This window comes from Desmodus rotundus, chromosome 6 (genome assembly GCF_022682495.2).
Source record: "Desmodus rotundus isolate HL8 chromosome 6, HLdesRot8A.1, whole genome shotgun sequence".
Lineage (NCBI taxonomy): Eukaryota > Metazoa > Chordata > Mammalia > Chiroptera > Phyllostomidae > Desmodus > Desmodus rotundus.
In genome coordinates this window covers 49,792,227-49,807,250 of record NC_071392.1, presented here as the reverse complement: position 1 = coordinate 49,807,250, position 15,024 = coordinate 49,792,227, and the positions used below count along the sequence as shown (strand labels likewise).

The 15,024-nt window shown below is 39.9% G+C and overlaps 1 protein-coding gene across 1 annotated transcript in view; it reads right to left on the bottom strand.

The window, feature by feature from the left end:
• DLD (dihydrolipoamide dehydrogenase) overlaps positions 1 to 15,024 on the bottom strand; it is a 32,597-nt gene that overhangs the window by 3,582 nt on the left and 13,991 nt on the right. The window contains exons 8-9 of the mRNA XM_024558451.3: positions 14,299 to 14,400; positions 2,389 to 2,579 (exon numbers count right to left, since the gene is read on the bottom strand). Of these exons, the coding sequence (XP_024414219.1) occupies positions 2,389 to 2,579; positions 14,299 to 14,400 (293 nt within the window). The remainder of the gene's footprint in view (positions 1 to 2,388; positions 2,580 to 14,298; positions 14,401 to 15,024) is intronic.

Below are 15,024 nucleotides of genomic sequence, written 5' to 3'. Positions count from 1 at the left end.
GGGCAGGTGCCCACTGCGGGGGCGAGCAAGAGGCAACCAACTGGCTATTTCTCCCTCGCTTCCCCTTTATCAAAAAATAAACAGAAATAAAATCTTAAAAAAAAAATTTCATCTTGGAGAACCAAGATGGCGGCGTAGGTAGACGCATTGCACCTCCTCACACAACCAGAACTGACAGAAAATCGAACGGCAAGGAAGTCCGACACCAAGGAAATAAAAAATAAACATTCATCCAGACCAGTAGGAGGGGTGGAGAGGGCTCGAGTTGCTGTGGCAGGACCGAGACTGACGGAGTGTGGGACGAACGGGGCAGGCAGTCCGAGCACTAGCAGACCCTGAGGCCCCACATTCGCGCAGATAAACCAAGAGGGCCAGACTCAGAGTGGCGGAGAGCGGGGCAGGCAGAGCAGCGAGTAGCATCCTGCGGCCCCACATTCACGCACAGATAAACGGGACAAACGGCGGGGGAGGGAAGCAGACGGCACAATCCAGGGCTCCAGCTCGGGGAAATAAAGCCTCAAACCTCTGATTGGGAGCGCCCATGGGGGTTGGGGTGGCAGCAAGAGAGACTCCCAGCCTCACAGAAGAGGTCGTTGGAGACCCACAGGGGCCTAGGGCGTGTACAAGCCCACCCACTCAGGAAGCAGCACCAGAGGGGCCCAGTTTGATTGTGGGTAGCGGAGTGAAAGACTGAAATCTGAAGGAGAGTGGAGCAGGCGCCATTGCTCCCTCTCAGCCCCTCCCCCTCGTACAGCGTCACAGCACAGCGACCAGCGTTACCCCGCCCCAGGAACACCTAAGGCTTCGTCCCTTTAAGTAACAGACGTGCCAAGACCAAAAAAAAAAAAAAAAAAAAAAAAAAGGCCCAAATGATAGAACACTTCAAAGCTCCAGAAAAAATACAACTAAGTGAGGAAGAGATAGCCAACTTATCGGATGCACAGTTCAAAACACTTGTTATCAAGACACTCACAGAACTGGTTGAATTTGTTCGAAAGACAGATGAAAAAATGAAGCCTATGCTAAGAGAAACAAAGGAAAATGTACAGGGAAACAATAGTGATGCGAAGGAAACTGGGACTCAAATCAATGGTGTGGGCCAGAAGGAAGAAAGAAACATCCAACCAGAAAAGAATGAAGAAACAAGAATTCGGAAAAATGAGGAGAGGCTTAGGAACCTCCAGGACACCTTGAAACGTTCCAACATCCGAATTATAGGGGTGCCAGAAGGAGAAGAGGAAGAACAAAAAATTGAAAACTTCTTTGAACAAATAATGAAGGAGAACTTCCCCAGTCTGGCAAAGGAAATAGACTTCCAGGAAGTCCAGGAAGCTCAGAGAGTCCCAAAGAAGCTGGACCCAAGGAGGAACACACCAAGGCACATCATAATTACATTACCTAAGATTAAACAGGAGAGAATCTTAGAAGCAGCAAGAGAAAAGGAGACAGTTGTTACCTACAAAGGGGTTCCCATAAGACTGTCAGCTGATTTCTCCAAAGAGACCTTACAGGCAAGAAGGGGCTGGCAAGAAGTATTCCAAGTCATGAAAGGCAAGGACCTACATCCAAGATTACTGTATCCAGCAAAGCTATCATTTAGAATGGAAGGGAAGATAAAGAGCTTCTCAGATAAGGTCAAGTTAAAGAAGTTCATCATCGCCAAGCCCTTATTATATGAAATGTTAAAGGGAGTCACCTAAGAAAAAGAGGATAAAAAATATGAACAGTAAAAATGACAGCAAACTCACAGTTATTAATGACCACACCTAAAACAAAAACAAGAGCAAACTAGGCAAACAACTAGAACAGGAACAGAACCACAGAGATGGAGATCACATGGAGGGTTGTCAATAGGGGAGTGGGAGGGGGAGAAGGGGGGAAAGGTACAGAGAATAAGTAGCATAGATGATTGGTGGAAAATAGACAGGGGGAGGGTAAGAATAGTGTAGGAAATGTAGAAGCCAAAGAACTTATAAGTATGACCCATGGACATGAACTATAGGCGGGGAATGTGGGAGGGAGGGGGTGGGCAGAATGGAGTGGAGTAAGGGGGGCGGGAAATGGGACAACTGTAATAGCATAATCAATAAATATATTAAAAAAAAATTTCATCTTATTAAATGTTGGGAGTTTAAATTTTTCTGAACGTATACCATGTTAACATACATTACAATGAGAATATTGGATTAATTTTTCCAGCATGGACTTAATTGTGAATTTCAATAAACTGATTTGATAAGGAGTCCTGAGTTTATACTAAACAATAAAATGATCTTAAATTATAAAATAATCTAAAATTACAAAATTATTAAGTAATTCTGAAAAATTGAAGGTTTTTGTTAAAGAAAGACAAGGATATCATATCAAAATCAAAGGCGGCATACTTACGAAACATCGATTTTTCCATCTGACTTCTTGGTAGCACCAGTAACTTTTGTACTCAATTTAAATTTAAACCCTTGCTTTTGAAGGATGCGTTGAAAGTTTTTAGATATCTCCATATCAATTCCTACTCCACCAACGTGGCCCAAAAACTCAACTGCTGTCACATCTGCACCAAGTCTTTGCCAAACTGAACCCTGCAAAGGACAATTTTAAAAAATCATAAAAATAAAGGTTCTTAGAGCAAATGTTCACTGAATTATATTAGTTTATTATATGGTATTTTCCTTTGTTAATATGGTCTTATTAGAGTGTCTAAGATTTAAAATTAACACTGTGACAAATATTTATAACTTTATACATTTATTCACTCTATTCATTCAACATTTGTTGAGCATGTACAGTATGTCAGGCACCATTTTAGGTGCTAGACATACCAGGAACCTTGTATCCTGGTGGAGGAGACGAGTAAAATTCATGAAGAGGTTAGTAAAGTGTTACAAGAAAAATAAAGCAGCAAGTAGAGCTGGGATCACTGAAAGGAGAGGAAGGGCAATTTTAAACAGCATGACCGGGGGAAGGCCTCCCTGGGAGTGACATTCACACGAAGACTGGAAGAGAGGGAAGCAACTGTACCGGTAACTGGTCTAGAATGAGAGGAACAAGTGAGAAAGAAGGTCCAGGTCCTGAGGGGTAAGAAGTAGCCTCATATTGCAACTAATCACTAATGCTTGCAAAACACTAAACTTGCTTATTTTGTTTTCTCAACAGAGAAATGTTTACTTTTTCATTCAAATTATAATTTAAACTGCTGATTTTTAAACAACATTTTAACAATTATAACTTCTAAATACTTATATGTGAAACAGGCAAGAAGACATAAGTAACAAGCATATAGAAAAATGAACTCAAAAATGGATCATGGACCTAAATGTAAAACAGAAAACTATAAAACTTCTAGAAGAAAACATAGCAGAGAATCTTTGTGACCTTGAATGACACAAAGGCTTCTTAGCTACAACACCAAAAGCACAGTCCATAAAAGGAAAAACATGTATATAAATTAAACCTTATCAAATTAGTTCTTCAAAAGACAACACTAAGACACAGAAAGAGGGCAGTGATGTCACCACCACACAGTGAGAAGACACCTTGGTTTTTCCCCTTAAAGTGACAAGCTGGACAACTATAATTCAACAAATGATTCCCTGCTCAACACACAGGCACATCAGAGACATCCACGCCTGCAGCAAGATATCTGAAGGCAGATGTATCAGGACAAAGACGGAAGGCAGGAGGGAGGAAGAACAGAGACGGGGACGCAGATGCAGTCTAGTGCCTGCCGCAACCCCAGCTGATGCTGTAGCAGGGAAGGAGTCAGGCTGTAGCCCCGAAACAGTAATCCACAGGGCCAGAGGGGCAGAGGCACCATTCCAGCCTATTGGCCAGCACCCACTGCTGTTAAATCCGGTGACAAGGGTGGGGATGCAGTGCAGCACAGCAGTGTGGCAGCAGTGGACGAGTAGCCACCATTACTATCAAGGCAAAACTATAGACTTGTAAGCCACCTCCCTCCTCCCTCACCCATCACAGCAGAACCTGGTAGAGGCAGCAGAGATGCCTCAGATAGCACACCTTGTTTGGCGGCCTCTGCTTATGTGGAACTAGCACCAGGAACTCACGGGCCTGAAGCCCCATCACCAACTACATCCCACCATGGGGATGGTACCCTAAAACTGAGGTGACTTGGACCTAGACAGGATGTCTACCCTCAAAGGTGACATGAGGTAGTTTTCTAGACTGAAGCCACGCCAACCCAAGATCTCAGAGGTGCCAGCAGTGCACAGAAAAGGATAAAAACTTGCACTCTAGCACCATCTACTGGAAAACAAAAGACAGATGTCTACTTAACCTGCTAAATTGTTCAGAAGAAAACAGCATCTAAAAAAGATAAGTTCACTACCTCAAATGGCCAGGCAGAGAAAACAATCCATCAAGTACCATAAATAACCAAAATAACAGGGTAGCTCAATGAAAAAGAAAGTATCCAGAAACCAAACTCAAAGACAAGAAAGACTGTGATTTAAATGACATCTGTATCATTTAAATGATGTACTTATAAAAAAAAAAAATCTCAGTAAGATACAAGAAAACACAGAAAAGCACTTCAGTGAGTTCAGGAATAAAGTCAACAAAAAAAGGTGTACTTAAATAACAGACTCAAACTGTAAAAAAAAAAAAACCCAACAGAAATTCTGGAGGTGAAGAACTCAATAACAGATGAAGAATGCAATAGATAGCCCAGGAAACAACAGACCAGATGGAAGAGATAATTAGCAACCTTAAACACTGAAATCTAGAAATGAGTCCAGTGAAAGAAGAAAGAGAAGTTAAAAAAAAATGAAAGAACAATATGAGGACTATCTGACTCCATTAGAAAGATCAATGTAAAAATAATGGGTTTACCAGGAGAGTAGAGGGAGAAGGTAACAGCCTATTCAAACAAAAATCAATGACAACTTCCCAAACCTATGGAAAGAGCTAGACCCTTGAATTCAACAAGCTAACAGAACACTTAATTATCTCAATGCAAAAAGACATTCTCAAGACACGTTATATGAAAACTGTCAAAAGTTAATGACAATTCTCAAGGCAGGCAAGGGAAAAGACTGCAAGCTACGAAGGAAACAACTAGATAACTATGGAATTTTCAACAGAAACTTTACAAGCCAGGAGAGTAGAAAGCAACAGTCAAAATATTGAAAGAGAAAAACCAACAGCCCAGAGTGATAATCCAGCAAAATTATCTCTTAGATACAGAGAAGAAATAAAGGCTATCCCTAACAAAAGTTTGTAGGATTTACCACCACAAAATTTGAATTATAAGAAATATTGATCCCTGACAGATGTGGCTCAGTTCATTGGGCGTTGCTCTGCAAAGCAGAAGGTTACTGGTTTGACTCCCGATCAGGGCACATGCCTGGGTGGCGGATTCAGACATCAGTCAGGGCATGTATGAGAGGCAACCACCCACCTTGCTCTCTTGCATCAATGTTTTCATCTCTTTCTCCCTCCCTTCCCCTCTCAAAAAAAAGTAAATAAAATCTTAGGAAAAAAAAAAAAGAAATGTTGAAAGGAGCTCTTCTACTTGAAACAAAAAGGTAAAAGTATACAAAACTATGAGTAACATACCAGACAGAAGCAGAAAATTGCAACTCTGTTTCAAAAGACTATGAAACACCTACCACATAAAGATTAAAGAGGAAAAAATTGTTTAAAAGACTATAAAACTTCTCCAATTTGGAAACAAATGTACAGCATAAAAAGGGGCAATTTGTGACAGCAAAAACATGAAAGGAGAGGGGGAAACAACTGAACTTGCACAGATGAAGATAAAATGCAATTAGAAGGAAAAGGACTACTGTATGCATGAAACATTCTTTTTATTTTATTTTATTTTTTTTTGCATAAACCTAATGGTAACCACATAACAAAAATCTAGGGCTGAGACACATCATAAAAAAAGAGGAAATGGCCCTGGCTGATATGCCTCAGTGGACTGAGTACCAGCCTGTGAACAAAAGGGTTGCTGGTTCGATCCAAGTCTATGGCACATGCCTGGGTTGCAGGCCAGGTTCCCCCAGCATGGGGAGTGCAGGAGGCAACCACAGACTGATGTTTCTCTCCTTCTCTCTTTCCCCTCTTCCTCTCTCGAAAAATAAATAAATAAATAAAATTTAAAATAAAATACGAAGTGGAAAAAAATCAGCCCAACAAACTCAAATGGCAGACAGAAACACAAAGGGAAAGAAACAATGGAGCCCTGGCTGGTGTGGCTCAGTGGATTGAGCACCAGCCTGCGAACCAAAGGGTTGCCAGTTGATTCCGAGTCAGGGCACATGCCTGGGTTGCAGGCCAGGTCCCTAGTAGGGGCCATCAACATGTGCTTGCACTCATCATCTCTTTCCCTCTGTCTAAAAATAATTTAAAAAATCTTTTTTTTTTAAAATGTGTTCTTAATAGAACAAATATTTCAAAAATCTATAGGGAACCATAAACAACCCTGAATAGCCACAGCAATTTTGAGAAAGAAGAACGAAGTAGGAGGGTATATCATACCTGACATCAAACTACATTACAAGGCTACCATAATCAAAACAGTCTGGTACTGGCGTAAGAACAGGCACATAGATCAATGGAACAGAACCGAGTGCCCAGGAATAAACCCAAGTCTCTACTGTCAATTAATATTCAACAAAGGGGACAGACACATAAAATCGAGTAAAAACAGCCTCTTCAACAAATGGTGTTGGGTGAGCTGGACAGCTATATGCAAAAAAATGAAACTTGACCACCAACTTACACCATACACAAAAATAAACTCAAGATGGATAAAAGACTTAAATATAAGTCATGATACCATAAAAGAGGAGAACATAGGCAGGAAAATCTCAGATATTTCACACAGCAATATTTTCATCAAATGACTCTTAGAACAAGGGACATAAAGGAAAGAATAAACAAATGGGACTTCATCAAAATAAAAAGCTTCTGCATGGCAAAAGAAAACATTAGCAAAATGAAAAGGGAACCAACTGTGTGGGAAAATATATTTGCCAATGATACCTCAGAGAAGGGTTTGATCTCCAAAATATATAAAGAACTCCTATGATTCCACAGCAGGAAGACAAACAATCCAATTAAAAAATGGCACAGGACTTGAACAGATACTTCTCCAATGAGGACATACAGAGGGCCCAGAGATATATGAAAGGATGCTCAGCATTACTAGCCATCAGAGATGCAAATTAAAACCACAGTGAGATACCACTTCACATCAGTCAGAATGGCCATCATAAACAATTCAACAAATAGTAGGTGCTGGCGAAGCTGTAGAGAAAAGGGAACCCTAGTACATTGTTGGTGGGAATGCAGACTGGTGCTTCCGCTATAGAAAACAGTATGGAATTTCCTCAAAATTAAAAATGGAACTGGCTTTTGACCCAGCAATTCCACTGCTGGGAGTATACCCTAAGAATCCTGAAACAGTAATTCAAAAGAACCTATGCACCCCAATGTTCATAGCAGAACAATTACAATAACCAAGTGCTAGAAACAGCCTAGGCGCCCACTGGTAAAGGAATGGATCAAAACACTGTAGTACATCTACACAATGGACCACTACGAAGCAGAAAGAAGAAGGAGCTCCTACCCTTTGCCACATCATGGATGGAACTGGAGACCATTATGCTAAGTGAAGTAAACAAGGCAGTGAAAAGACGAATACCATATGAACTCACCTATAAGTGGAACCTAATTAACAAAAACAAATAAGCAAGCAAAATATAATCAGAGACACTGAAATTAAGACCAAACTCACAGTAACCAGAGGGGAGGGGGGAGGGAATAATGGAGGAAAGAAGGGAAAGGGTCACAAATGAACATGTATAAAGGACCCATGGACAAAGCCAAAGCGGGGGGTAGGATTGAGGGTGGGAGTGTGGGTGAGTGGGGTAGGGGAAAGTGGTGGTGGGAAAATGGGGACAACTATATTTGAACATTAATAAAAAATGATTAAAAAGAAAAATATTAAAGGTATTTTCATTTTAAAGATAAAAAATATATTCTTAAAAAAATAAACAATGGAGATACAGAGCAACTAGAAAATAAAAGATAAAATGGTTTTGATAACTTCTCATGCATCAATAATGACTCTGAATTAAATGTACCGAACTCAACAATCAACAGGCACAGAGCAGTGTTGGTGTTAGAACGGCGGGGCGGCCTTCCAAAAGGCAAAACAATGAATGGATTGAAAAGCAGACCCAGCTATATACTGCTTTCAGGAGACCCCTCTCAGCTGCAAAGACAACCACAGGCTCAAAGTAAAGAAGTGGAAGATTAAACTCCAAGCAAATGGCATCCAGAGAAAAGCAGGTGTAGCCATACTTAAGACTATACATTTTTCTCAACTGAACATGGAGCAGTGGGGCACAAAACTGATCTCAATAAATTTAAGGCTAAAATCATACTAAGCATATATTCCAGCCACAGCATTATTAAACTGGAAATTAACTATAAGAAGAAAGCTGAGAAAACCACAATATGTGGATATTAAACAACATGCCACTGAACAACTGGGTCAAAGAAGAAACAAAAAGATACACAGATAAATGAAATTAACAACACACCAAAGCTTGGAGGATGCAGTAAAAGCAGCACTAAGGGGGAAGCAAACAGCATGACAGGCCTACCTAAAGAAACAAGGAAAATCTCAAACCACCTGACGTTCCACCTTAAAGAAACTAAAAATAGAATAAACAAAGCCCAAGGTCAGTAGAAGGAAGAAAATAATAAAAATTAAAATGGAAATAAATAAATAGGAAACAAAAAAGGCAATAGAAAAAAATTAATGAAACAAAGAGCTGGTTCTCTGAAAAGATAAATAAAATTGACAAACTTCTGGCTAGGCCTACTAAGGAAAAAAGAGAAAAGACTCAAATAAAATCAGAAATTATTATGAACACAGCAGAAATATAAAGGATTATACAAGATTACTATTAAAAGCTACACACCACAAAATTCAACAACCTAGAAGAAATGAACAAGTTCTAGAAATACATAACCTTCCTAGACTGAGCCACAAACAAGTGGAAATCTAAACGAACCAATTACTAGTAAGCTGCCTTCAAGGAGTTTATGGCTCTGTGGGAAAGACGTAAACAAATAATGCAATACAGTGTTATTAGATGATAAAAAGATGTAGACACTTTATATTACTGACTCAAAAAATGAAAGACTTGGGCTTTTCTAAAACAAAGAACTCTTTACCAGAAAGGTAACTTCTAAGTTGACTGCTGAAAGTTATTATATTAATAAATGCTTTTTGAATAACAAAAAAAAACCCTACTATGTTGAGTACTTATTATATGTCAGCCACTATGTTAGATGCTAAAGACACAGTAAATGAAACCACCATGATCTCTGTCCCGATGAAGTTTATGATTTCATGAAAGAGACAAGTCAACAAGTAATATCAAGAATGTGAGGTAATACTGTAACAAGAAGTACAAGGTGTGATGGAACACTCAGCAAGAGCACCTAAGGGCACCTAGAATAGTCAGGGAAGGACTCATTAGAGTGCAGAGACTGGAGGCAAGAAATATTCCGAATAGAAAGAAGGCCCACAGATAATAGAAAGCTTATTCAGGAGTCAGTATTTCAATATACCTAAAACCTAGTTTGAGAGGGAGAAGGGCTAACAAAGAGGCTGGAGATTTGAGACAGTCCCACATCATGCTGACCTTTAATGGACATTAAGGAGTTTGGATTTATCCTAACAGAAATAGTGAGTCACTGAAGGGTTTTTGCAGGAAAGAGACCTGATTACTTTTGTTGTAGAAAGATCACTCCAGCCACTCTGGGGAAAATAGATTAGAAAAAGATTTAAAAAAGCCAGAGAGACCTAGGGCAAGACATGATGCTGGCCTGAATGCAGAGCTAAGTAGGCACATGAAAACAGGATATAGTCATGAGATCTCTTATCAGGTAGTATCACATTAGGAGCCAGTAACTGGCTCAATACGGAGCATGAAGGCATGGGAGAACTCACTCAGTTCCCAAACTTCTTGCTCAGACCTCTAGATGGATGGCAGTACCACCCACTCCCTGGGATGGGAAATGTTATAAAAGAATAGGTTTTGGGGTTTTTTTTTAATGTATTTTATTGATATGCTATTGCAGTTGGCCTGTTTTCCCCCCTTTATTCTCCTCTGCCTTGCACCACCCCTCCCACCCACATTTCCCCCCTTAGTTCATATCCATGAGTGATAGATATAAGTTCTTCGACTTCTGCATTCCCCATACTATTCTTACTTAACCTCCCCATGTCTATTTTATACCTACCATTTATGCTTTATTTCCTGTGCCTTTTCCCCCATTCTCTCCTCGTCCCCTCCCCACTGATAACCCTCCATGTGATGTCCATTTCTGTGGCTCTGTTCCTGGGCTAGTTGTTTGCTTAGTTTTTATTTTTGTTCTTTTTAGGTTTAGTTGTTGATAGTGCAGTTTGCTGTCATTTTACTGTTCATAGTTTTGATCTTCTTTTTCTTAGATAAGTCCCTTTAACATTTCATATGATAAGGACTTGGTGATGATGAACTCCTTTAACTTGGCCTTATCTGGGAAGCATTTTATTTGCCCTTCCATTCTAAATAATAGTTTTGCTGTAGAAAGTAATCTTAGATGTAGGTCCTTGCCCTTCATGACTGAATACTTCTTTCCAGCCTCTTCTTGCCTACAAGGTTTCTTTTGAAAAATCAGCTGATAGCTCATAGTCTTATGGGAACTCCTTTGTAGGTAACTCTCCTTTTTCTTCTTGCTGCTTTTAAGATTCTCTTCTTACCTTTCATCTTGGGTAATGTAATTATGATGTGCCTTGGTGTGTGCTTCCTTGGGTCCAGCTTCTTTGGGACTCTCTGAGCTTCCTGGATTTCCTAGAAGTCTATTTCCTTTGTCAGATTGGGGAAGTTCTCCTTCATATCTTTTTTGAATACTTTTTCCATTTCTCTCTTCCTCTTCTCCTTCTGGCACCCCTATGATTTGGATGTTCGAACATTTAAAGTTGTCCCAGAGGTTCCTAAGCCTCTTCTCATTTTTTTGAATTATTGTTTCTTTATTCTGCTCTAGTTGAATGTTTATTTCTTCCTTCTGCTCCAAACTGTTGATTTGAGTCCCAGTTTCCTTCCCTTCAGTGTTGGGTCCCTGTACATTTCTTTTCATTTCACTTTACAGAGCCTTCACTTTTTTTCTCCATTTTGCAATCATACTCAACCATTTCTGTGAGCATCCTGATTACCAGTGTTTTGAACTCTGCATCTGATAGTCTGGCTATCTCGTCATCGCTTAGTTCTATTTTTGGAGCTTTGATCTGTTCTTTCATTTGGGCCATATTTTTTTTTGTCTCGGTGTGCCTGTTACATTCTAAGGGGCAGAACACTTAGGTATTCACCAAGGCAGGGAAACCCACATCACTGGGTTGTGATGCTGTATGTGGGGGAGGGGTCAGAGAGGGAACAATGCCACTTGCTCAGCTCTCAGATGGCTTTCAGTCACTTCCCCTGCTACCCACAAGCAAATTGGGCCCTTCTGGTACTGAATCCTGGGTGGATGGTTTTGTGTACATTCTAGGACCCTGTGGGTCTCTCCAGTGAACTCTCCTGTGAGTCTGGGAGTTTTGCCTGCTGCCACTACCCCCATAGGATTTTACAGTCAGATATCTTGAGGCTTTATTTCCCCACACTGGAACACTGGGTTATGTGGTCTGTCTCACTCCCAGTTGTACCTCACCGTTTATCTGCATGCAAATATGGGACCGCCTGGTCCACCAGCCACCACCTTACCTGCCTGCCCATTCCCCAGCTGCCACCTTGCTGCATCCTCTCCACCCTGGCTGCCTGTCTCCACCTCTCCCACCGGTCTGAAGGAATGTTTCTTCTTTAACTTCTTGGTTGTCAGACTTCCATACAATTTGATTTTCTAGCAGTCTGGGTTTTTTTGTTTTTAAATTTGCTGTCATTCTTCTTTTGGTTGTGTGAGGAGGCAAAGTGTATCTACCTATGCCTCTATCTTGGCCAGAAGTCCCAGAATAGGTTTGGTTTTGTTTGTTTTGGAATGGAGGACAGAGGAGGGAGAGGCAAAGGTTAAGTTATATGTTTACAGAAATGAGGACCAAGGAGACCTACAAATAGAGAGATGCTGGTAGGCATTCAGATATAAAGTTTAGAGGCAAAGAGGAAGAACTAGGTTGCAAATATTTATAAGTCTTAAGTAACTGAGATAGGAGTGAAGAAAATACTCTGTAGAAGACAAAAAGGGTCTGGGATAGAATTTTGAGACAGAATCTAGGGTAATACTAACAATTCAAGGGAAGGCCAAGAAAGGGAAACATGCACAGAAAATACAGAAGTCAGCCCAAAGGGAGAGAGAAAATCAACAGGGTATGTAATCAGAGAAGAGTTTCAAAACCAAGAAAATCAGCAGTGCTGACTGCTACCAAATAAAGCAGTGAACGAAATAGTCCAATGGACTAAGTAAGAGATCCATTCATGTCCTGTTCAAATGCAGTTTGTTGGCACAAGAAGCCACTGACTGAGGAGTAAGTGGCAGTTGGTGCAATACAACTGGTCTACCCTTTCAAAGAAGTTTGGCTGTGAAAAGAAGGTGAGAGGGAATTTAATAACTGAAGGAGGATGTGGGATCAAGAGAAGGCTTATTTATGTGTACACAGCCTGTTTCTCTTGAGTGCAAATGCATCTGAGCATGTATGAATGGCACACAGATGCCCAGAGATGCTTGCTTAAATATAAATGAGAAGGGCCCTGGCCAGGTGGCTCAGCTGGTTGGAACATCATCCTGTACACCAAAAAGGTTGCAGGTTCAATCCCTGGGCGGGGGAGTACGGGAGACAACCCATCAATGTTTCTCTTACACTGATGTTTCCCTTTCTCTCTCTCTCTCTCTAAAAAAGTTCTATAAACATTTCCTCAAGTGATGATTAAAAAAAACATAAATGAGAAGTGAGCAAAAGTAGGGGAGAGTTTCAAGAATAAAAAAAAATGCAAAAATAAAAATCACAAAGCTGAGATCCTGAGGAGGCAGGAGACAATTCAATACTAAGCAGAGGTGAAGGGCTCCGTCTTAGGGAAAATAGCATTTCCACAGTTACAGAAGATCAAGAGAATGGGCATGACAACAGGTAAAAACATTTTCAAATCTGGGGCATCAAACTGAGGGAGTTTTTATCTCATGGTTTCCCTTTTATGTGATACTTAGCAGACAAGGTCATCTGCAGGAAGGGCAAGACAGTGTGTACTGGCAGAGGTTAGAGAAAAATGGGAAATGAAACAGCCACTATAGACACCAGGAGAGTGTACCAACTAGGGTAATAATGGGATTGTCAGTAGGTTGAGATTTCTGTTGAGATTTATGACCGAGAATTTATATAGGCATTAATCTTTAGGGTGTGTGTTTTTCTCCTGGTGTAGTCAACAGCCTGGATAATAGCATGAAGAAGGCAGGACCAAGAGTTTTGTCAAGCGGGTATGACAGCAAGGCAAGGCACTCAAAGAACCCCTGTAAGACAATGGTTAAAGGGATGGATTATGGAATCTCAACTGAACTGGAAAGCAGTCAAGACAGAAAAGGGAAGACAGGAAAAAATAACAGGGATCTATGGACTAGAAAACCTGATAAAGTTAAAAAGCCTGTTTACTAGGAATAACTGAGTAAGAGAGGAAAGGAGGCTATGGTTAGAGAATTAAAATGTCTAAATTTGTCATTTTAGAAGTAGAGCAATTCTTGGTGATTGTAAGGTAAAACGGCCCTGGGAAAGGACAACTAAAATTGAGGGAAGAGGTCACTGAAAAAACAGGAAAGCTGCCAAATGGACAAGAAGGAAGAACAAGGAAGGGAGAACATATGAAACGGCATGATTCAGAGAACTGCAAACAGTTTGACGTTTCTAATACGTAAGTTAGAGGGAATGAGATGAAGACGGAGAGGAAGGGAGGAACCAGATCATGTAAGTCGTAGTCTTTATCTGAAATGCAATTTGCTCAGAATGAGAGCTGCCTTCTGAAAGGATAAAGGGCTATCAAAATTTTTTAAAAATTAATCAAGTTTTAGGGAACAGGAAAGGTGGAAGATAGAGGGAAACAAATTTTAAAATGAAAGAGAATGTTCTATTGACTGATGATTACATAAATAAGTTGTCTTGAACACTCTTTACTACTAGAAGTATTTAAGCAAAACCCAATGCTGCTCTGCATGCGGTATTATACAAAGAGTCAAACAGAGGATCATTATGCCACTTCTAACCCCATGGACTTAGTAAGAGACAGAAAAGATACCACTTACCAATTCTACACCTATTACTCCTGCACCAATGACAACCATCTTTTCTGGAACTTTTTTTAAAGATAAAGCACCTGTAGATGACACTATTGTATCTTCATCAATCTATTAAATAAAAAAGATACAATCAAAATTATTTAGAAAAACCTACTGATTTATAAACTAGTATCTCACTCAGTATAATCACTAAAAAAATACTAAGTCATTTATTTGTTTCCAGGTATCTATGACTTCTGTCCATACACTCAATTAAAAACTAAAATACCTAACATTTTATCATTCAGCATATCAAAACAAAATGGTCAATTTAAACTTCATATTAAATTGAAATATATCTTAATGTAAAGTGTTCTATTTCTGGTCAAAATCATTAGAGAATAAAGACAGGCAACTTCCCAAAGTTGAATGACTGTCAACATACAGTATTTTAGTAAGAAAGCACTCAAAGTTCACAAATTGCATGAATAAAGTAGTTTATAATATGTATTGGGTTGGTCAAAACTTTTTCCCTGTGAAATAAAAGGCACATTTTTCATTTTCACCAATAACTTTATTGATTTGGATATTCTGAGTATGTCGGCCATCTCCCACTATTGGCACTGAGTGGGTAGAGGTCAGGGGTGCTGTTAAACATCTTCCAATGCATAAGACAGCCCCACAGCAAAGAATTATTTGGCCAACATGTCAATAGTACCAAGAATCTTCACAAACCACTTTTGACATGTTTGA